Source organism: Thalassophryne amazonica, chromosome 12 (genome assembly GCF_902500255.1).
Source record: "Thalassophryne amazonica chromosome 12, fThaAma1.1, whole genome shotgun sequence".
Classification (NCBI taxonomy): domain Eukaryota; kingdom Metazoa; phylum Chordata; class Actinopteri; order Batrachoidiformes; family Batrachoididae; genus Thalassophryne; species Thalassophryne amazonica.
In genome coordinates, this window is record NC_047114.1 from 40,517,274 (window position 1) to 40,539,642 (window position 22,369).

General features: G+C 42.5%; 1 protein-coding gene across 1 annotated transcript; it reads left to right on the plus strand.

Annotated features, from left to right (window-relative positions):
* Positions 1–7,874: 7,874 nt before the first annotated feature.
* Positions 7,875–19,759, plus strand: LOC117521218 (leucine rich adaptor protein 1-like). The gene is made up of 3 exons (XM_034182560.1): positions 7,875–8,138; positions 17,108–17,286; positions 19,696–19,759. The coding sequence occupies exons 1-3, from the start codon at positions 7,875–7,877 to the stop codon at positions 19,757–19,759; spliced, it is 507 nt and encodes a 168-aa protein (XP_034038451.1).
* The last annotated feature ends 2,610 nt before the right edge of the window (positions 19,760–22,369 follow it).

Sequence of the window (22,369 nt, forward strand, 5' to 3'; positions counted from 1 at the left end):
AGGGCAGCAAGTGACCATCTGGATAATCCAGAGGAGGCATGGGAGAAGGTCATGTGGTCAGATGAGACCAAAATAGAGCTTTTTAGTATCAACTCGACTTAACATGTTTAGAGGATGAGAACAACCCCAAGAAAACCATCCCAACCGTGAAGCATGGGCGTGGAAACATCATACTCTGGGGGTGCTCTTCTGCAAAGGAGACATGACGACTGCACAGTATTGAAGGGAGGATGAATGGGGTCATGTATCGTGAGCTTTTGGCAAACATCCTCCTTCCCTCAGTAACAGCATTGAAGATGGGTCGTGGCTGGGTCTTCCAGCATGACAATGATCCCAAATGCACAGCCAGGGCAACTAAGCAGGGGCTCCGAAGCATTTCAAGGTCCTGGAGTGGGCTGAGCCAGTCTCCAGACCTGAACTCAACAGAAAATCTTTGGAGGGAGCTGAAACTAGAAACCTGAGAGATCTGGAGAAGATCTGTATGGAGGAGTGGACCAAAATCCCTGCTCCAGTATGAGAAAACATGGTCAAGAACTACAGGAAACATCTGACCTCTGTAATTGTAAACAAAGGTTCCTGTACCAAATATTAAGATCAAATACTTATTTCATGCAATAAAAAGCAAATTAATTATTTAAAAATCATACAATGTGATTTTCTGATTTTTTGTTTGTTTGTTTGTTTGTTTGTTTTTTAGATTCTGTCTCTCACAGTTGAAGTGTACCTACGATAAAAATTACAGACCTCTTGCAAAATCGACAGTGGATCAAATACTTATGTTCCTCACTGTATGGTAGATTTTTTTTTTTTTTAACATACAGGGAGGTTACTCTGTTCAGTCTCATTCAGTTGTTCATTAATTTGATCAATCGTAATGCAGTTTTACAAAATACAATTCTTTACAAATGAAGAAATTGTTAAACATTCGCAAAGTGCTCAGATATTTTTTATTATTGTTAATGTTATTTTTATTTTAACAGGAGGTTGTAAAATGTAAACTTACCCTTTAAATTGTCTGCAAGTAATGCAGCTATTTGGTTCCCCCTAGTGGTGACGAACACTGCAGCCCTTTCTGTGTTTCAACTGAAGAGCTTCTTTTTCTTTTAAACGGCACTATTTTATTATAGGGACTGTTATCAGTGTTTTATTTTCAGATTTCATCATTAAGCAATGCAGTAGATATAAACAAGAAAGCAGGAAATTCTCCTCATTGTTGCCCTGGTTTTAAAAGACAAAATATAGGGCAAGGTATAAATAAATCTATGTGAATGACTTGTGTGTGTCAGGAATTGGGGTTGCCTCCATTCATACAGTAACTCTGTAATGTTTTGTTTTGTTTTTTTGTTTTGTTTTGTTTTTTTTGTAATTTTAAATGTGTCAATGTGCAAGTTGTAAGCACTAACATAAAATAAAACAGAAAAGAAAATCTCAATACAATATCCTGGCTTTAACGGTAATTAATTCCAAATCTGTGGGTGGTGGGACAAATCTTTGTGTATCTTTCCCCATTAGTATGGGATCACATGTAATTGGACATTTGTCTACTGTGTTATTTCATGTGTTTTACCATCATCATTATTTCACTGAGAAGAGAAGTATATTGTATTGTGTGTACACTCTTTAGCATGCACGTGCTTATAACAGGAGATTTTTTTTCCCTCATGTATGTGAGGGGAAAAAATACAGGCATTCTGTGAAAGTTTGTATTGAAACATGCTGTGGGTTCATTAAAGGAGAAGTTCAGTATTTTTCAGCCTGTGCTGTATGGAGGAGTGGACCAAAATCCCTGCTGCAGTGTGCCAACATGGTTAAGAACTACAGGAAACATCTGACCTCTGTAACTGCAAACACAGGTTTCTGTACCAAATATTAAGATCTGTTTTTCTGTTGTACCAAATACTTCATGCAATAAAATGCTAATTAATTATTTAAAAATCATACAATGTGATTTTCTGTTTTTTAGATTCTGTCTCTCGCAGTTGAAGTGTACCTACGATAAAAATTACAGACCTCTAAATTCTTTGTAGGTGGGGAAGCTTGCAAAATCGGCAGTGGATCAAAAATGTATTTGCTTCATATTTTGCTTGTATTATATCAAGGAGAGAATTCGGATCCCCTCTTCAGATCCACAGCCTCAAGGTGGCTGTGGATCCGAAGGGGGGATACGTGGAACAACTAGCCACTTGGACACAAGCCGGGGCCTGATCAACCCCGGCTGGGTCGCCCAGGTGAGGGTGTATGAAGATTAAAGACCCAAAACACCTAATGACCCTGGGTTCTTCACTGATGACGTGTCCAAGTAGCACCAGAAGGTGTATTAAAGTCCAAACTCCCATATTTTGCTTGTATTATATCAAGGAGAGAATTGTGGAATTGCAGATGGTGGTGGATTGTGCAAAAAGTATCAAAGTGCTGTTATGAATATGCATTTTAAGAAGATGGAGGAGCACAGGATGATGCTTAAGGGTGGAGGAAGGTGTACACAAGTGGACTAGATCTAATGTACACTCTAAGAAAAAAAATGTTGAATTTAATTGACAAAGGTAATGTAACTTTTTCCACATACTTTATCAATTAAGTGCAACACAATATTGAGATTTAAGTAATAATGTTTCATTTGATTTAATTAATGTCAATGACAATGTTGTTTTGCACTTAATTAACAATGTTATGTGGAAAAGTTACCTTAGCTTTATCAATTAAATCCAACATTTTATGCCTAACAGTGTATGTTTCATTTCTAAGAGTGTAGAAGATAAAATGGAAAAAGAAATCAATAGAATTTATTGTCCATTATATTGAGTGATCAGACAACAATATAATGAAATTTGGGTCGTACTCCCTGAGACATAATGTATCTAAAGCAAATAAACTTTAAAGATTAAAAACGGTCAATAAATAGTGCAGACAAGACAATCAGCAGCAGACAATATTATAAATAAGAGTAGTGGAGGGATGATGACTCAGGCCGTGTTCATCAGTTTAACAGCTTAGGAGAAAGCAGCAGAGTGTGTCTCCAGTTTTAAATTTCCAGGGGTAAACATTACTGAAGACCTCTCCTGGGCCTCACATACATTTACCATCATTGGGAAGGTACAACAGCGTTTCTTCTTCTTGTGGAAGCTGAAGAGAGCCAGTTTGTCACAGAACCTTCTGGTAAAGTGACCGTCGTGCACTGCATCACAGCATGGTTTGTCAGTCATACACCAAGAGGAACTAGAAGGTTCTGCAGAGGCTCATCAAGATGACACTGTACATCATTGAGGCCCAACTCACTGCATTGGTGGACATTTACCAGGCAGAGCCGTAAAAAACACCCGCGATCCAGCACACCCTGGATATGATCACTTCCAGTTACTCCTCTCTGGCAGATGATTGAGGACAATTCAGACACCACAAGATGGGAAACCTGTTTTTCTCCTCAGCTGTTCCTCCTTACCCTGATTACCTCTTTGTCTGTGATTTAAACCCCTGTCTGCCACTCAGTTCTTGCCAGAACGTAGTGCTTTAAAGTCTTCATCTTGCCATAACTTCCCAGTGTTTTGTCTGCCTGCCGTCAGTTGGATAATGTCACCTTATTCCGTTATTTGAATGTGTTCAATGACCTGTACTTTATCCATGGCTATTTGTGTGTTGGTTTTGTTTTGTTTTTTTTTTACCTTGAGTTCTTTTTGTTTTTTGTTGCCATCCACTTGCTTCTTCCCCTCTCAGACACCACTGTCAGACTAACCCAGTTTCACAGCAGGTTATGGGACTGGGGAACGAAATGTACATTAATCTACGGGTTCGTTACGGGGTTACGACAATGGGACGCTTTTCGTAAGGGGGCACAAATTCATTTTGTGATGGGGCCACAACATGTGGGATGAAAGGATGGGGTCTGGGGGGGTTATGGTTAGAGTTAGGAGGAGGGGAAGATTATAAATAGCAACATTTAAAAAAAAGGGCCACGAAATGTGGGCACTAAACATGACGGGGGCACGAAAAAAAACAAAACGTGAGACCGGGTTGTGCCAGACTGAACTGAAGTCCAGTGTACCGGTGTTGCCAACCGATGATGCCTGCCTTCACTGTGCAGGCATCATCAGCTGCGATCACAGATTATCACCTCGTTTCTGCTTCAAACTGCACTCCAGTCATCATCTGTCTCAGTGACAGATATCTGAAGGTTTTGTACAACAATCATTTCCACATAAATTCAGCATTATTTCATCAAAAAAGATGGCAGAAGTGATCAGAGTGATGCTGCTACACGAGCTGCTAGCTGCTATGTTCACTGCGTTCGTCATTTCAGAGTGTCATGGAATATCGCCTCGTTTCTGCTTAAAACTAACTTTAAAATGATTTAAGAGGTTTTACTTTGTCATCTGATGGTTATTAATCACATTTTTCCCTTTGCGGGATTTGGGTGTAAAGAGTCAGTCTCAGACGTCCTGCTGTGGTCCCAAATGACGCATGAGCAGTGAAGGCAGGGCAGACCAATTTTTAGGGGGGACTGTTCAGTCTGTGACACCCGGCATCAGCTCTGTCCCTGGATTTGAGAAGCCTGTCTATGTCTCTGCATTGGGGTCACCATCTGTGAGTGACTGGGACAGTAAAAATGGAAGATGTATAACTGGGGATACAAAATGCAAAACATTCACTGTGCACAATTTCTCCAGTCACAGCCATATAAGCCTCTAACATCTTTTGGGTTTTCTGGGTGTCCTGGTGTCTTTCCTCACTCTTCTCCTTCTTGCACAGTCATTCAGTTTTTGAGAACTGTCTACTCCATGCAGATGTACCATAGAGTGCCATACTGCTTGTATTTCTTTGTAACTGATTTAAATAAAGTCCGACATGTTCAGTGGCAGCTTTACCATGAGAGAGCTTCATCTGCAACTACCACAAAAGACTCCAAGGTGCCATTGATGTTAAAGGGGGCAATACACGGTATTAAGAACAGGGGTGTGTAAACTTTTGATCAGGGTCATTTGGATAGTTTCTCATGTCATTATGATTTTAAAAGAATAAACACAGTTTCATCCAGAAACATCCTGGATGAAAACCTGCTCCAGAGCGCTCTTGACCTCAGACTGGGGCGACAGTTCATCTTTCAGCAGGACAATGACCCTAAGCACACAGCTAAGATAGTGGCTTCAGGGCAACTCTGTGAATGTCCTTGAGTGGCCCAGCCAGAGTACAGACCTGAATCTGATTGAACATCTCTGGAGAGATCTGAAAATGGCTGTGTACCAACACTACCCATCCAACCTGATGGAGCATGAGAGGTGCTGCAAAGAAGAATGGGAAAAACTGCCCACAGATAGCTGCGCCAAGCTTGTAGCATCATATTCAAGAAGACGTGAGGCTGTAATTGCTGCCAAAGGTGCATCAACAAAGTATGAGACAAGGGTGTGAATACTTACGTACATGTGATTTCTTAGCTTATAATTTCTAAAAAAACTTTTACATATTGTCATTATGGGGTGTTGTGAGTAGAATTTTGAGGTAAAATAATAATAATTGACTCCATTTTGGAATAAGACTGTAGAATAATAAAATGTGGAAAAAGTGAAGCACTGTGAATACTTTCCAGATGCACCAACTACTCCAGTGTGGCTTATACACTGAAAAATCACACATTTGCTTCCCTGGTATAAACCTTTACTCATGTTTTTATACTGTGTGTACATTGGAAAATATAACCCTCAGTTTTTGACTTGATTATACAAGCTTTGAGCACTGCAAAATTAAAGCACATCATTGTTCAGTGGTTTGTGCTATGGTTCAGTTAAAAAGGTCAGTTCTTAAGGGTGCAAATAATTATGAGCCTGGTAGGGTTTTTTTGTGAAATAATTTTGTTTCTGTGTGCAAAGTAAAATAATGTAAGCATCCAACATAAAGCCAGGATGATTACAAATGCTGTTTTGAAAATTCTTTGCTCTGTTAAAAAAGCACTTGGGAAAATTTTGAAGAAAACTTTAAATGTCATAGGGTGGCTAATAAATTTGTCATCTGTAGAAAAAAAGTGTGACTTATACGCCAAAACAACTTATATCTGGGGTTATTCCTCTTCGAGAGGCATTTTGTAACAGGTGTGCCTTATACTCTGTAAAATGCATTTTGTAACAGGTGTGCCTTATACTCTGAAAAATGGATTTTGTAACAGGTGTGCCTTATACTCTGGAAAATGGATTTTGTAACAGGTGTGCCTTATACTCTTGAAAATGCTTTTTGTAACAGGTGTGCCTTATACTCTGAAAAATGCATTTTGTAACAGGTGTGCCTTATACTCTGAAAAATGCATTTTGTAACAAGTGTGCCTTATACTCTGGAAAATGCATTTTGTAACAGGTGTGCCTTATACTCTGGAAAATGCTTTTTGTAACAGGTGTGCCTTATACTCTGGAAAATACTTTTTGTGACAGGTGTGCCTTATACTCTGGAACATGCTTTTTGTAACAGGTGTGCCTTATACTCTGGAAAATGCTTTTTGTAACAGGTGTGCCTTATACTCTGGAAAATGGATTTTGTAACAGGTGTGCCTTATACTCTGGAAAATGGATTTTGTAACAGGTGTGCTTTATACTCTGAAAAATGCATTTTGTAACAGGTGTGCCTTATACTCTGAAAAATGCATTTTGTAACAGGTGTGCCTTATACTCTGGAAAATGCTTTTTGTAACAGGTGTGCCTTATACTCTGGAATATGCTTTTTGTAACAGGTGTGCCTTATACTCTTGAAAATGCTTTTTGTAACAGGTGTGCCTTATACTCTGGAAAATGGATTTTGTAACAGGTGTGCCTTATACTCTTGAAAATGCTTTTTGTAACAGGTGTGCCTTATACTCTGAAAAATGCATTTTGTAACAGGTGTGCCTTATACTCTGAAAAATGCATTTTGTAACAAGTGTGCCTTATACTCTGGAAAATGGATTTTGTAACAGGTGTGCCTTATACTCTGGAAAATACTTTTTGTGACAGGTGTGCCTTATACTCTGGAAAATGGTTTTTGTAACAGGTGTGCCTTATACTCTGAAAAATGCATTTTGTAACAGGTGTGCCTTATACTCTGGAAAATGCTTTTTGTAACAGGTATGCCTTATACTCTGGAAAATGCACTTTGTAACAGGTGTGCCTTATACTCTTGAAAATGCTTTTTGTAACAGGTGTGCCTTATACTCTTGAAAATGCATTTTGTAACAGGTGTGCCTTATACTCTGGAAAATGGATTTTGTAACAGGTGTGCTTTATACTCTGAAAAATGCATTTTGTAACAGGTGTGCCTTATACTCTGAAAAATGCATTTTGTAACAAGTGTGCCTTATACTCTGGAAAATGGTTTTTGTAACAGGTGTGCCTTATACTCTGGAAAATGGTTTTTGTAACAGGTGTGCCTTATACTCTGAAAAATGCATTTTGTAACAGGTGTGCCTTATACTCTGGAAAATGCTTTTTGTAACAGGTATGCCTTATACTCTGGAAAATGTACTTTGTAACAGGTGTGCCTTATACTCTGGAACATGCTTTTTGTAACAGGTGTGCCTTATACTCTGGAACATGCTTTTTGTAACAGGTGTGCCTTATACTCTGGAAAATGCATTTTGTAACAGGTGTGCCTTATACTCTGGAAAATTGATTTTGTAACAGGTGTGCTTTATACTCTGAAAAATGCATTTTGTAACAGGTGTGCCTTATACTCTGGAAAATGGTTTTTGTAACAGGTGTGCCTTATACTCTGGAATATGCTTTTTGTAACAGGTGTGCCTTATACTCTGGAAAATGCATTTTGTAACAGGTGTGCCTTATACTCTTGAAAATGCTTTTTGTAACAGGTGTGCCTTATACTCTGAAAAATGCATTTTGTAACAGGTGTGCCTTATACTCTGAAAAATGGCTCATGCCTGGAGGAGTTCATCTGTCTCGGTGGACGTGGTTTTACGCACACTCTTATCCAAAGTGCGCACTGGAATGGCGGAGGAAACGACCAACGGGTCGTCTCCGGATCTGAAAGAGCTGGAAGACAAAGTGGGGATGAAAACGCCAGAGAGGCTGGTGATGTGGATGAGAGATGCTGCGCACTGTGAAGGCTGGAGCTCCGTGACTGACAGCGGAAACACGATTTCACACCAAATCAACAGCCTGAGACAGGAGATGGTAAAGAATCACTGACATCTTATTCTATCAGTGTCATAACCTGCACAACTAGTTTGAGCAATCGGACGGGTTTTTTTCTTTCTTTCTTTTTCTTTCAACCCGGAAAACTTGTGATCATATTTATTCTTCCTCCTGACAGGCAGCCGGTTCCACACCCCGCACCTTTCTATCTCTGCCATCTCTTTATTTGGGACCTGCCTTCGCAGCTTTTAGTTCATTTTTCTCCAGTCTGCTGTTCTTTTTCTTCATGTTCTTATTAAAGGGGTTGTATTTATTTTCAGCAAGCAAATATGTCACCAGGTATATTTAAAATTCATATAAAATTTTGAAATCAGACATATTCTACACTGTAAAAAATGTCCGTGAAAATTACAGTGAAAAACTGTGAAATGGCAACAGGAATAAACCGTAAAGCAAGAAGAAGCTTATTGTTGTAGAATAAACATTGAATTACCATAAATTTAAAAACTGTCAAAAATGTTATTTTTAATTGTTTTAACATGTGAAATATATGGTGAAAAGCTGAAATGGTGACAGCATTGGACAGTCATATTAACCCAAGTCATCCAGAGGCATACATTTTTAACTTATGGTTCAAATTTTAACCTACTCATTTTGGACAAGTTATTTAAAATTACTGTCATGTCTGAAGTTTTATAAAGTGAAAATATCAGATATATGTTTTCGTTTTAAAGTAATGTGCTAATTTTTAAGAACCAATCAGTGTTTAGCAGAGGAACTTTTACCCAGAATGCTTTGCGGTCTGTGTTTGTTACAAAACCTCAGAATTAGTGCATTATTCAACATTAAAAGATATAATGTTATATTTTAACTTTGTACAAATGACAGAATTGACATTAATGGAGTTATTCTATCAGTATTTTCACAAAACCATAAGTTAGTATGACTTTATTTTTTCAAGACCTCCGCCTGCCCGGAGCATTATGATTAGTAGAGAGCTGATTTTGTGGGTGCTCTCAGGATGTGTCTGTGCAGCTTCCTACAGGGGGCAGTATGGTCAAATATGGAAATACTGGCTTATTCTTTGGGTCTTTTGTCACTTTTGATGCTTTCAAAAGCTATCGTGTTAAAAGTCAATTTCAGCTTCTTAGTAACTGCAAATGTACCAGGAAAAACACTGGAATTTATCGATTATCTGTAACTTCCGATACATTTTTGTGCTGTTGTTTTTAGCAGGAATAAACCATAAAATAGGGCAGGGGTGGGCAACGAGGGCTGAGACACTGCAGGTTTTCCTTGCAACCAATCACCTCAGCAGGTGGGTTGCTGATGAGCTTCTACCTTGAACATAAACACCTGGTCGTCTTGAAATTACCTGCTGAAACACCTGATTATTAATGAAATCACCTGCTGAGGTGACTGGTAGCAAGGAAAACCTGCAGTGCTTTGGCCCTTCATGGCACATGATTGCCAACCCCTGAAATAGGGTAATAAATTATGTGGAATGGATAGAAATTCACCTTAAAAGGTTTATACTGTGAATTGAACAGTCATACTGTCAAGGCATAAATAATTGTGCTGTTGTCTTAACAGAAATTGACCATAAAATAGGACAATAAATGCTGTGGAATGGATAGTATTTCACTTAAAAAGCAACAGGGTTACATTGTGAATTGTACAGCTATACCATGAGCCTATATACAATTTCACCGTTATTTTAACAATAACTCATCTTTATTGGAACATTTTCAAACTGTTGTTTTTACAGGTGTTAATATACACCAATATCACTATTTTTTACGGTGAAAAAATGGCAACCACAGCTGCCAGTTTTTCACTGTAAATTTGACAAGATTTTTTTTTACAGTGTATGGGCACTGACTGCAGCTTTTAAAGCCACAGTGTGTAGGATTTAGAGACATTTCAACCTAGTCTCACAGCATGTCGTAATTCAGCAGCACAAAATATACATTAATCTGTTGGTTTGTGATAATGTCATGAAAAGTGCATAACGTTCATAATGGGAGCACAAATTTATTCTAATACATTCCATGACGCCTGCACAAAATTAAAACTGAAGTGTGTGTGTGGGGGGGGGGGGGGGGGGGGGGGTTATGGTTCAGGCTATGGTTGGGGGTAGGGGTAGAGTTAGTAATATTGAGTTAAAAACAAAAAACCCCGTCACAAAAATTTGAATCATTTCGTGACGCAAGGACAAAAAAAAAAAAAAAAAAAAAAAACGTGAGACTGGGCTGGCTGTTTAACAGCAGAAATGGAAAATACAGAATTTGTAACCAATCTGTTTATTAGTGTATAATTACTTGCAACAATGAATCATTGTGTCTTCATAAGGCCCCATTAAAAAACAAACATTAGTTTATCATCCTTGACATCAGAAAAAAGTGATGAGGGAGGGCAGGTGGGGGGTTCTTGTTGTGTGGGCCGCTGAAGAGGAGGTACTGCTGGCCCACCACCACCAGAGGGTGCCCTGCTCGATATGGGACCCTTCTCCCTTTAATCACACACAAGACCCTGCCAGTAACTCTGGTAGTGTCTGGGAATCATTGGGAGGAGATTGAGTTTTATGTGACTCCTACCTCCCGCGTGATTTTGGGCTTCCCGTGGATGATAAAACACAATCCCCGGATTGATTGGCCGTCTGGGGTTGTGGCTCAGTGGAGCGAAACCTGCCACCGGGAGTGTTTAGGATCCTCAGTTCCCCCCGGTGTGACGGCTAATGAGGAGGCTAAAGTCCCCCCCAATCTGACGGCGGTGCCCAAGGAGCACCACGATCTTGCTGACGTCTTCAGCAAAGATCTGGCACTCACTCTTCCCCCGCACCGTCCGTATGATTGCGCCATTGATTTGATCCCAGGCGTTGAGTACCCGTCCAGCAGGCTGTACAATCTCTCACGTCCTGAGTGCGAATCAATGGAGACCTACATCCGGGACTCATTAGCTGCCTGGCTGATCCGAAATTCCACCTCCCCGATGGCTGCTGGTTTGTTTTTTGTGGGCAAGAAAGACGGCGGACTCCGTCCATGAATTGATTACAGAGAGCTGAACGAGATTACGGTTCGCAATCGATACCCATTGCCCCTGTTAGATTCAGTGGTCATGCCCCTGCATGGAGCCAAAATCTTCTCAAAGTTGGATCTTAGGAATGCGTACCACCTGGTTCGGATCCGGAAGGGAGACAAATGGAAGACGGCATTTAACACCCCATTAGGTCATTTTGAGTACCTGGTCATGCCGTCCGGCCTCACTAACGCCCCCGTGACGTTCCAAGCTTTGGTAAATGATGTCTTGCGGGACTTCCTGCACCAATTCGTCTTTGTATATTTAGACCATATACTCATCTTTTCCCCGGATCCTGAGACTCATGTCCAGCATGTACATCAGGTCCTGCAGCGGTTGTTGGAGAACCGGCTGTTTGTGAAGGGCAAGAAGTGCGAGTTTCACCGCACTTCTTTGTCCTTCCTGGGGTTCATAATCTCCTCCAACTCCGTCGCCCCTGATCTGGCCAAGGTTGCGGCGGTGAGAGATTGGCCCCAACCAACAAGCCGTAGGAAGCTGCAACAGTTCCTCGGCTTTGTGAACTTCTATAGGAGGTTCATCAAGGGGTACAGTCAGGTGGTTAGCCCCTTGACAGCCCTGACCTCCTCCAAAGTCCCCTTCACCTGGTCGGATCGGTGCGAGGCCGCATTCAGGGAGTTGAAACGCCGGTTCTCGACTGCACCAGTTCGGGTGCAACCCGATCCTAACCGCCAGTTCGTGGTTGAAGTGGATGCCTCTGACTCAGGGATAGGAGCCGTGTTGTCCCAGAGCGGAGAGTCCGACAAGGTCCTCCACCCATATGCCTATTTTTCATGCAGGTTGACCCCAGCGGAGCGGAACTATGATGTGGGCAATCGGGAACTCCTCACGGTGAAAGAGGCTCTTGAGGAGTGGAGACATTTGTTGGAGGGAGCTGTGGTGCCATTTACGGTTTTCACGGACCACCGGAATCTGGAGTACATCAGGACCGCCAAGCGGCTGAACCCCAGGCAAGCCCGCTGGTCACTGTTCTTCGGGCGTTTTGACTTCCGGATTGCCTATCGCCCCGGGACCAAGAACCAAAGATTGGATGCCCTGTCCCGGGTCCACGAAGACGAAGTCAAAACAGAGCTGTCGGATCCGCCGGAATCCATCATTCCTGAGTCCACTATCGTGGCCACCCTCACCTGGGACGTGGAGAAGACCGTCCGGGAGGCCCTGGCATGGAACCTGGACCCAGGAAATGGACCGAAGAACCGCCTCTACATCCCACCAGAAGCTAGAGCTGCAGTCCTGGACTTCTGCCACGGTTCCAAGCTCTCCTGCCATCCAGGGGTGTGAAGAACCGTGGAGGTAGTCCGGCAGTGCTTCTGGTGGGCGTCCATGGAAGCCGACGTCCGGGACTATGTCCAGGCTTGTACCACCTGCGCCAGGGGCAAAGCTGACCATCAACGGGCACAGGGACTCCTCCAGCCGTTACCTGTGCCCCATCGCCCCTGGTCCCATATCGGCCTGGACTTCGTCACAGGCCTCCCGCCGTCCCAGGGTATGACAGCCATCCTCACGATAGTGGACCGGTTCTCCAAGGCGGCCCACTTCGTGGCCCTCCCGAAGCTCCCTACAGCCCAGGAGACAGCAGACCTTCTGGTCCACCACGTCGTGCGTCTGCATGGGATACCTACAGACATCGTCTCCGATCGTGGTCCCCAGTTCTCCTCTCAAGTCTGGAGGAGTTTCTGCAGAGAACTGGGGGCCAACCAAGAACTGGAACAGACCTTACGCTGTGCGATATCCGCGCACCCGACGGCCTGGAGTGAACATCTGGCCTGGATCGAGTACGCGCATAACAGCCAGGTGTCCTCTGCCACCGGCCTCTCCCCGTTTGAGGTGTGTCTGGGGTTTCCAGCCCCCATTGTTTCCCGTGGTGGAGGGAGAGGTCGGTGTGCCCTCGGTCCAGGCCCACCTGCGGAGATGCCGTCGGGTGTGGCGCACCACCCGTTCTGCCCTGTTGAAGGCCCGGATGAGGGCTAAGGCTCATGCAGACCAACAGTGTTCCCCGGCCCCTGCATACCAGCCCGGGCAGGAAGTGTGGCTATCAACGAAGGACATACCCCTGCAAGTGGACTCCCCGAAACTGAAGGAACGCTTCACTGGTCCCTTCAAGATCCTCAAGATCATCAACCCGGCCGCAGTGAAGCTCCAACTCCCAGCTTCACTGCGGATCCACCCTGTTTTCCATGTGTCCAGACTGAAACCACACCACACCTCACCCCTCTGTGCTCCCGGACTGGCGCCGCCTCCTGCCTGGATCATCGACGAGGAGCCGGCTTGGACAGTGCGCCGGCTCCTGGACGTCCATCGGAAGGGCCGGGGGGTTCCAGTACTTGGTGGACTGGGAGGGGTATGGACCCGAAGAACGCTCCTGGTTGAAGAGGAGCTTCGTCCTGGACCCGGCCCTCCTGGCCGATTTCTACACCCGACACCCCGACAAGCCTGGTCGGGCGCCAGGAGGCACCTGTTGAGGGGGGAGTCCTGTTGTGTGGGCCGCTGAAGAGGAGGTACTGCTGGCCCACCACCACCAGAGGGCGCCCTGCCCGAAGTGCGGGCTTCGGGCACGAGAGGGCGCTGCCGCATTGCAGATCCAAACCGGGAGTGACAGCTGTCACTCATCAGCCATCACTACAAAAGCCGGGCAGCATCTCCACCTCACTGCCGAGATATCGCCTGTAAATCGAGGTAATATTCCTCAGCTAGATACTGTGCCGTATTGCACTTAACAGTTTGTTTATCCATTACAGAAGGACCTAATTACTTGTGTCAGCTGGGGGCTGAACCAGTCGTTGACGGCAGGGTGACGTATTTCACCCTTCACGACTCGTAAGACAAGTAAATGGTCGGGTTTAATGGACAGACTGTGTTCATTATTGCCGAGGTGAAGGTGTTGTTTCCCACCTGCATGAACTGGACTATTCCGAGGAGTTACTGAGTGTTTCTACTCACCTCTTTTTCTGTTTTGTTTCCTGCCAGCAGTACCAGATCCGACAGCTGGAGACGGTGGCCACCTGGGGAGATCAGGACTTGGCATCTCCTGTGTGTTTCCAGATCCGGTGGCAGTGGAAATCGTGTGGGGCCTGGCTCTTCTCTGGACGGTGCTCTCCTATCCTCGAGCCTGCCCACACGCCACCTTCGTGTAATTGACTGTAATCTAAATTCTGTTTCTGTCTGTATTCCGTTGTGCACATTTACAACAGTAAATTGTTATTCTTTTGCTCATCCATTGTCCGGTTCATTTACGCCCCCTGTTGTGGGTCCGTGTCCCTACACTTTCCCAACAGTTCTTCTTCTTAGAAACAGGTACAAACAACATCATTTCAAATCTGAAAACGACACATACAGCACCTGCATACCAAGTGAGGAACTGAAAATCTCACTTATTTTAAAATAAATCTTGTTTCCTTGTTGAATACAGTCAGTGTACTGCACACTAGTCGCGTCATAAACATGTATACTGTGTGTGAGTGAGACAGAACCACTGACTGTGTGATTGTCAGTGACAACAAACTGCAAATTCTTGGCCCAGCTCGGTAAACTTTGACCGTCTTCAGCCAAAGCATACTCACCACTATAGCGGATGTGCCGTTCTTGCATCAGCTGTACTGCCACCAGTGAAATTTGCCAAAAATAAAAAAATAAATTGATGCGGTCTGATTTTGGCATGCGGGCGTGGATGATAAACTAACGTTTGTTTTATTTTTAATGGGGCCTAATATTAGAATGAGCCCTTCATGTTTACAGAGAAAAGGTTTCAAAATAATCCAGAGCAACATTCCAAGTTAACATCTCTAATTTTCCTTAGAGAAGACAAGATTTGGCACTATCCCCAGCCGCACGTTCTATCTATCATTTAATTCTGGTTTTACTTTCCCTTCATGTTGTATATTTTGTCTCATATTTGCCTATGTAACGCCCATCATGTTTCTTCCTGTGGTTGCAGAGTGTGTAAGTCGCAGAGCGTGCTTGTAGTCCAGCCAGACACTGTTCTCACTTTCAGTGTTATAGACGTTTGTTTTGCTTGTGATGAGAAAAAGAAAACTCATAGTTCAAGTAGGTGAAATGCGGGTCATGCATGTCACACTAACAATACCATGGCACTGCCTTGAGTTCTGGATTGATATCACCCAGACAACTGGTCCTTCTCCACCTCTTGAAAGTAGCCACATCTGTCTGCTGCAGCGAGGTGACACATGTGCATCCCCTTGGCCTTCTCCCTTCACTAGGGACCTCAACACTCAGACGTTTGTTTCAGTCTATGTTAATTTTCACAAAAAAAATCAGTTCAGATGAATAGACTACTTCTGGGACATCCTGAAGATTTGTGGGATCCCATAGGTGTTAATGGACATCATAAGCAGCCTATACACAGTCTATACTGGAAGTACTGTATGGAGTAGTGGCAGCGTTTTTCTCAGTGAAAACTGGTGTTCATCAGGGATGGGTTCTGGCTCCAACACTTTTCAAATGCTTCCATACACCAGGTGTTTGGTAGGGTTTTGGAAAGCAGCTGCTTTGATGCTTTTGTTGGTAAAAGGTTTACTGACCTTGGCTTTGTGGAAGATGGTGTGATCTTTGCAAAATCAATGGATTCCATTATTGCAGCACTTGAGAAGCTGAGTGAGGTAGTGTCTGGGTTTGTGATTGTCCTGGATCAAGATTAAGATCCAGGCTTTTAATGACTTCCTGGACTCAGCCATTAGAAGTGTAGCTGCATGTGGAAAAAGTGTTGAACTTGTAGAGACATTCACTCATCTCAGTGATATTAATGTCTCTGGATAATCAGTCTATGAGATCAAGAAAGAACGCTTATGGAGTCCTGACGTCGCTGGACAGAGGTGTTTGCCAATAAGTCTTTTGGGTTCCTGGTGTGTCCTGTCTTACTATATGGTTGTGAGACCTGGATACTAACCAGTGGCTTAAGATGACAACTGGATATCTTTGATACTACTTTTTCGTGGAGGATCTTTGAGTACCACTGGAATGACTTTGCGTCAAGCAAGCAGTAACTTACGGAGACTAAGATGAGGAGTATTGGTTGCCATGTGAGGGAGCATCAGTTGCAACTTAATTCAAGTAACTAGAAGCACTCAGAGAGTGCAAACCTCCGTCAAGGCCATGGGGTCACTGACGCCATAACATCTACACGCTGTGGAATCATTGAACCTAAAAAAGTCTAACAGTGATGTTTACTCAGTAGGAAAAAAATGTTTCATCTGCTGTGACTGGACAGCATGTATCCTTAGCGCTTGGCATCACAGTTTATTGCAACTTGCACCTTTCCCAGAAGCTACTGTCATCTGAGCACTGATATTGATATTGCATGTGCTTATAGACAAAAACAAATGAGACAAAATTCAATTTATTATTCAACTAAACTGCAAATATATGAATTTTTAACATTTATGAAACACTTCTCTAAACAAGGCCATAGGGTCACTGACCCTAAAGAGATTCCCTCCTTGGCACAGTAATCTATTTCTTTTTGTCTCTTTCTCTAAAATTGTATATAATAATTATTATATTATTAATATATAAACAAAAATAAATTTAAGAAATATTACAATTTGAAAACAAATGCACCCGAACGTGATGACAGCTGCAACTGCTTAATGCTAACTTTTAACATTGAAAATGCCATAGACATACTAACGCGTTAGCATCGGGATCCGGATCGTGATCCGGATCACCACTAAAATGTAATCACTTGTTCCTCTTGTCATTTCCAACCACTCCACAAAATTTCATCAAAATCCGTTCAAAACTTTTTGAGTTATCCTGCTGGACAAACAGACAAACAAACAAACGCGACCGAAAACATAACCTCCTTGGTGGAGGTAATAAAGATCTAAGATTTAACAATCTATGAAACCGCATCCACGCACTGACATATTTAAGTGTCTGTCTCATTCATCTTGCAGAGGTGGCTGCGCTCTGCCGACGTGAGGATTCTGCGCCAGCTATTGACTGTGCATGAGGGCACTGAGGCCATGCGTTGGCTGATGGAGGAGCGCAGCAATTTAGCCAGTTTGGGCAGCAGTTTGACAGGTAGCCTGAGCAGTCTGGTGACTATGGACGAGCCTTTCACATCTTCCTGCAGGTAATATAATGTGAGGTCTGTCTGGTGTAGCCTGCAGTCCTCTCCAAACTCACCATTTCTCAACAAAAATGCATACATGCAGATGTAGTTCTCGTGGGAAATAAACACCAATTTTTACAAGTTTTGAAGGGGTTGGGGGAGCCCCGTGGATCATTATCTCCAAACAGAAATAAACACCAGAGAGCACCCATGTTCTTGTTTCTAGAGGGTAGAGACTGGTGAGCGGCTGAAGGGTCACAGGGAAGCAGCCACCTCTCTATGAATGGATCCACCTTAAGTTGGTTACCGCAGCAAAGTTAGTTTTACGTTGAATATTCGACAGACATTTACTCCGGTTTACCCTCTTCTTTACTGCGGGTAAACGTCCTTTTTGCTCCAGTTAAACCTTTTCTTTGCTCCGACGACAGAGTGACTCTGAGCAAGCCACTCCAACATTTCAAGTGCGCCCGTACTGCAGACGTTACAGTAAACAAGCGGAGATAGTAGACGGCTATATCGAGAACAACTTCCTGTTTTCAAAATAAAAAGGTGGGCTATTCAAACCAGAGATACTGTGTTTAAAGCTATTGAGAAGCTGTTGAGCGAAAATGCTAATGTTTACATTTAAAATTAATTAAAAATATGAACTGATTTAAAATGTAAAAACAAGAGGTGTATCTCATGCAGCCAATGGAGTACGGTGATTCCACATGGATTTTGAGTCAATTGATCACATGACCTGAAAGCTATTGAGCTGAAATGCTAATATTTACATTTAAAATTAATTAAAAATATGAACAGATTTAAAATGTAAAAACAAGAGGTATATCTCATGCAGCCAGTGGAGCACAATGATTCCACACTGATTTTGAGTCAATTGATCACATGACCTGGAAGTTATTGACCTAAAATGCTAATATTTACATATAAATTGAGTCAACTGACTCAAAATCCATGTGGAATCACAGTACTCCACTGGCTGCATGAGATACACATCTTGTTTTTACATTTTAAATCTATTCATATTTTAATACATTTTTATATGTAAATATTAGCATTTTAGCACAATAGCTTCCAGGTCATGTGATCAATTGACTCAAAATCAGCATGGAATCATTGTGATCCACTGGCTGCATGAGATATGCATCTTGTTTTTGCATTTTAAATCTGTTCATATTTTTTTTTAAATTTTTTATATGTAAGAATTAGCATTTTAGCTCAGTATTTTATATGATCCCAGGTCATGTGATCAATTGACTCAAAATCAGTGTGTGGAATCATTATTTGCCACAACCATGTTGACAACAGCTGCCTCCTGCTCAGCATTAAAAATTCTTCTTCTACCACCAGTGACTGGTAGCCTTTCGATTCTATAAAAATACATGAAAGGGGAATGTGGCAGAAATTACATGAAGTACTGTATATTACTGTACTGCAGATATTTCTGTAAATATTGTAGGCCTATAACAACATTACCTGTTCCCCGGTCGAAAAACTCTGACAATTGAGGCAACAGTGTTTCTGTTTACAACAGGTTGGACTCTTTGTCCAGCCTCTCTAAGTGAAAGGCCATGATTTATAACATGATCAATTATAGTTGTCCAAATTTCATCAGTAACTTGAGCCCTGCCAACGATACCTCCACCTCGCACACAGACTCCTCTTCCAAGGACTCCTCTACCTCTTACTCTCACTCTCTTCTGCCTTACACCTCCTTGATCCATGCTTGCAAAGAACAACACAGGCATGGCACCTTTTAAGGCCTCCTACAGACTGATTGCAAATTGAAGATTTGTGTGAAGAAGTGTCAAACAGGTGATTCAGTGATTGCATACCGATCAGATAGTTTCTAATCGCTGGGAACATATGGTTTTTGTTAGGATACCATAGCTAAAACAGTGGAGTTTTGACTGCTTGAATGACATCTGTGTTAACTGTTTTGAAAAAGGGTGGGGGAAATGTGTCAATCCAATGAGAATGGGTTAACACATTTGCAAGAGGTGTCTTTTGCTCTGCTGAGATGGTGAAGATGAAGGCTGAGAGGTTCCCAGTTTCTTGAAACAGGTCAAAGCAATGAATAAAAACTGTAACAACACGTGTGTACAATTTTGAGTTGTTGTATGTAAGCGATGACATCAGTGCTGTCATTGTGTTTATTGTGTGACACCTGTGTCTCACCATTCTGCATCACAGTGAAAACTGTGTTTAGTGACTGAGAACGTGTTTAGAGTTTTTTTTAAAAAGACTGCATGAAATCTGCAAATTGTGTCTAACTGTGAAAACTGCTTAAGGTTTTGCCAAAAAAGCTGATTGATTGAGAAAAGGAGTTCAGGCCCCTGTGAATTTGGTTCAGGGAATGGATTTTAGTGTTTTAGCAATTCAGAAAAACTAATATTGTGGTTCTGACTGGCAGTGTTTCGCTTTTTCCAGACGCAAATCCAAGATGGTGATTGTCCTGCTGGTTCACCGGGCCCTCAAAAAGTCAGTGATGTAGAAATCTCCACGCCCTCTGTGCACTGTTGCTGCATCCAATGCGTTCAGCGTGTCAAAATGATCGACCGACGTGTTCAGTGTGAAAGGCCCTTAAGTCTTTCTGATGAATGGAGAAGTGTTTTCCATTCATCATAGTGTTTTACATTGAGCACATCAGTGTTCAACATCATATGATGGTGTGTGTGCGTGTGTGCGTGTGTGTGCGTGTCATTTGAAAACAAAATACAATTTTGAGAACAAATAACACTGTTTTGAATGTAGAGCTTCATTTTGCTGGAGAGTAGAGGAGTTTTCCCCATGATGTGTGTGTGTGTGTGTTTTGAGTATGAGTCATGCTTTCAGAAAATGTGTGTAAGTAATCAAGAAAAACTGTAATATAAAAATGTGTTTCAGTATTTCCTTCCAGCCACAGTGTGTCCTCACAGCATGGATCTGCTGATTATTACTTTGAACTTGTACAGTGTTTTCATCTGAAAACGGTTCAAGTGATATTGTGAAGTTTTATGAATTAAGTTTCAGCAGTTAATTGTGGATTTTTCTTCAGGCTTTCCTGTAATAAAACAGACCTGCAACAGAGTTGTTGGGCACATTGCTGGACACAACCTGGACACATCGTTAAACTACATGCTGGGCTTCACTTTGTCAGAACTGTTGAAGTTTTGGTTGAGTTTTGGGCTGGACTAATTGGACAAATCATTCAGGAATGACCTGGAAGTGCCACCCAGAGTGCACAACACCAGCACCTTAGGATTTTAACACAGATTCATGCAAATTCTTTCTGTGACCTTTACATTTGATCAGTTCTGTCGAAAAAGTATCCACTTCATCCACAATTAACACCCACCCAACTCTCCCACCATGTTTATAGTGCAGCAAATAACGGAAACAATACTTCACATGGTGATACAACCCACGTAACACACAACGTAAATGCAATGTTGCTGGAAGGTTGCTGACAACATTGTAGCAACGTGAATTTGTAGACTCCCCACAACATTGCTGCAACATTGCAACACAACGTTGTTGCAACATTCCGGCAACATTGTGGCAACGTCAGATTGTTAGCTGGGAAGCACCAAATCCAGCACAAATTCTCCTTAGACATTGCCCTTTTGAATGAACTGAGAGGCCACTTGAATTTTCAAGGCGGCCACATGGGGGTCAGTTGAAGAATTACACAGGGGTTAAAAATTTAAAAATGCTCCAATCATATTGAAAACTATACCACATTATTTGTCTGATCATAAAGATTCCAAAAAAGTATAGTTTGGACTATTTATGACTGAATGTTATGGGGTAAATGCCTTAAGAATGGTGACAAAGGTCAATTTCAGTTTGGACAGGGGTCAAAAGTTAAAGTTGCTCCAATTTTAGTAAAAAAAAAAAAATGGTGCAAATTGTTAATTGAGCTACTTGGATTAATAAATGGAATAGTTTTGATTATGTTGAATGCTTGGGCTCTAAAGTAAAGGTCAAATAGTGTTGATGTATGTTACCCTGTAACATGATAACTAAGCATGATACATGGTGCAAAATATTCCTTTTTTGAAACCCTATTAGCTCAACCAATAACTTGCATCACCTTTGAACAAAATTGGAGCAACTCTAACTTTTGACCCCTGTACAAACTGAAAATGAACTTTGTCACTATTCTTATTGTTTTTACCCCAGAACTCTATAGAATTCAGCCATAGATTGTTGTGTGGGCCGCTGAAGAGGAGGTACTGCTGGCCCACCACCACCAGATGGCGCCCTGCTTGGAGTGCGGGCTTCAAGCACGAGAGGGCGTCGGAACCACTGGAGTGACAGCTGTCACATCATCACCAGCTGTCACTCATCACCTTCATCCTCCATAAAAGCTGGACTGCAACTCCACCTCCCTGCCGAGAAATCAGCTACCATTCAGGTAATTCTCTGCTGTACTGAAAACTGTGTCATAGTCTGAACTTTTTTGCAGCCGCTTTCCTGTGGTGTGCCTTATCTGCTGGATTGGCATTTGGTGTGAACAGCGACGGCTTCGCTTCACACTCCAACCAGATAAGTGGTTAGACAGGAGCTGCACGAGTGTATGATTGGAGGTGGAGGATTTCCCTCCTGGAGGATTCAAACACCAGAGGATTGCTGGGTGTGTATTCACACACCCACCACTAACTGTTTCTGTTCTCTGCCAGCAGTACCAGGTCTGACTGCTGAAGACAGTGGCCACCTGGGGCGCAGGGCTTGGCGGCTTCGGTGTTCTTCAGATCCGTTGGTGGTGGAAGCTGTGTGGGATCCGGCTCTTCTCTCGCCAGACGTCTTCTATCTTTGAGCCTGCCCACACGTCACCTTGTGTATAATTGACAATCCACAATATTGTTATTGTCTGTAATTCGTTGTGCGATTCACAACATTAAATTATTACTTTTTGGCTTATCCATTGTCTGTTCATTAACGCCCCCTGTTGTGGGTCCGTGTCACGACACCTTCCCAACATAGATAGTCCAAACTATACCTTTTTGGAATCTTTACAATCAGACAAATAATGTGGTATAATTATCAATATGACTGGAGCATTTTTATATTTTGACCCCTACTTGGCCACCTATTGAACATTCAAGTGGACCATCGGTTT

Coding starts and splice junctions, on each gene's coding strand:
- LOC117521218 (XM_034182560.1), top strand. CDS start 7,875: ATGGCTCATGCCTGGAGGAGTTCATCTGTCTCGGTGGACGTGGTTTTA. Junction 8,139..17,107: donor ACAGCCTGAGACAGGAGATG/GTAAAGAATCAC, acceptor TTCATCTTGCAG/AGGTGGCTGCGCTCTGCCGA. Junction 17,287..19,695: donor CCTTTCACATCTTCCTGCAG/GTAATATAATGT, acceptor CGCTTTTTCCAG/ACGCAAATCCAAGATGGTGA.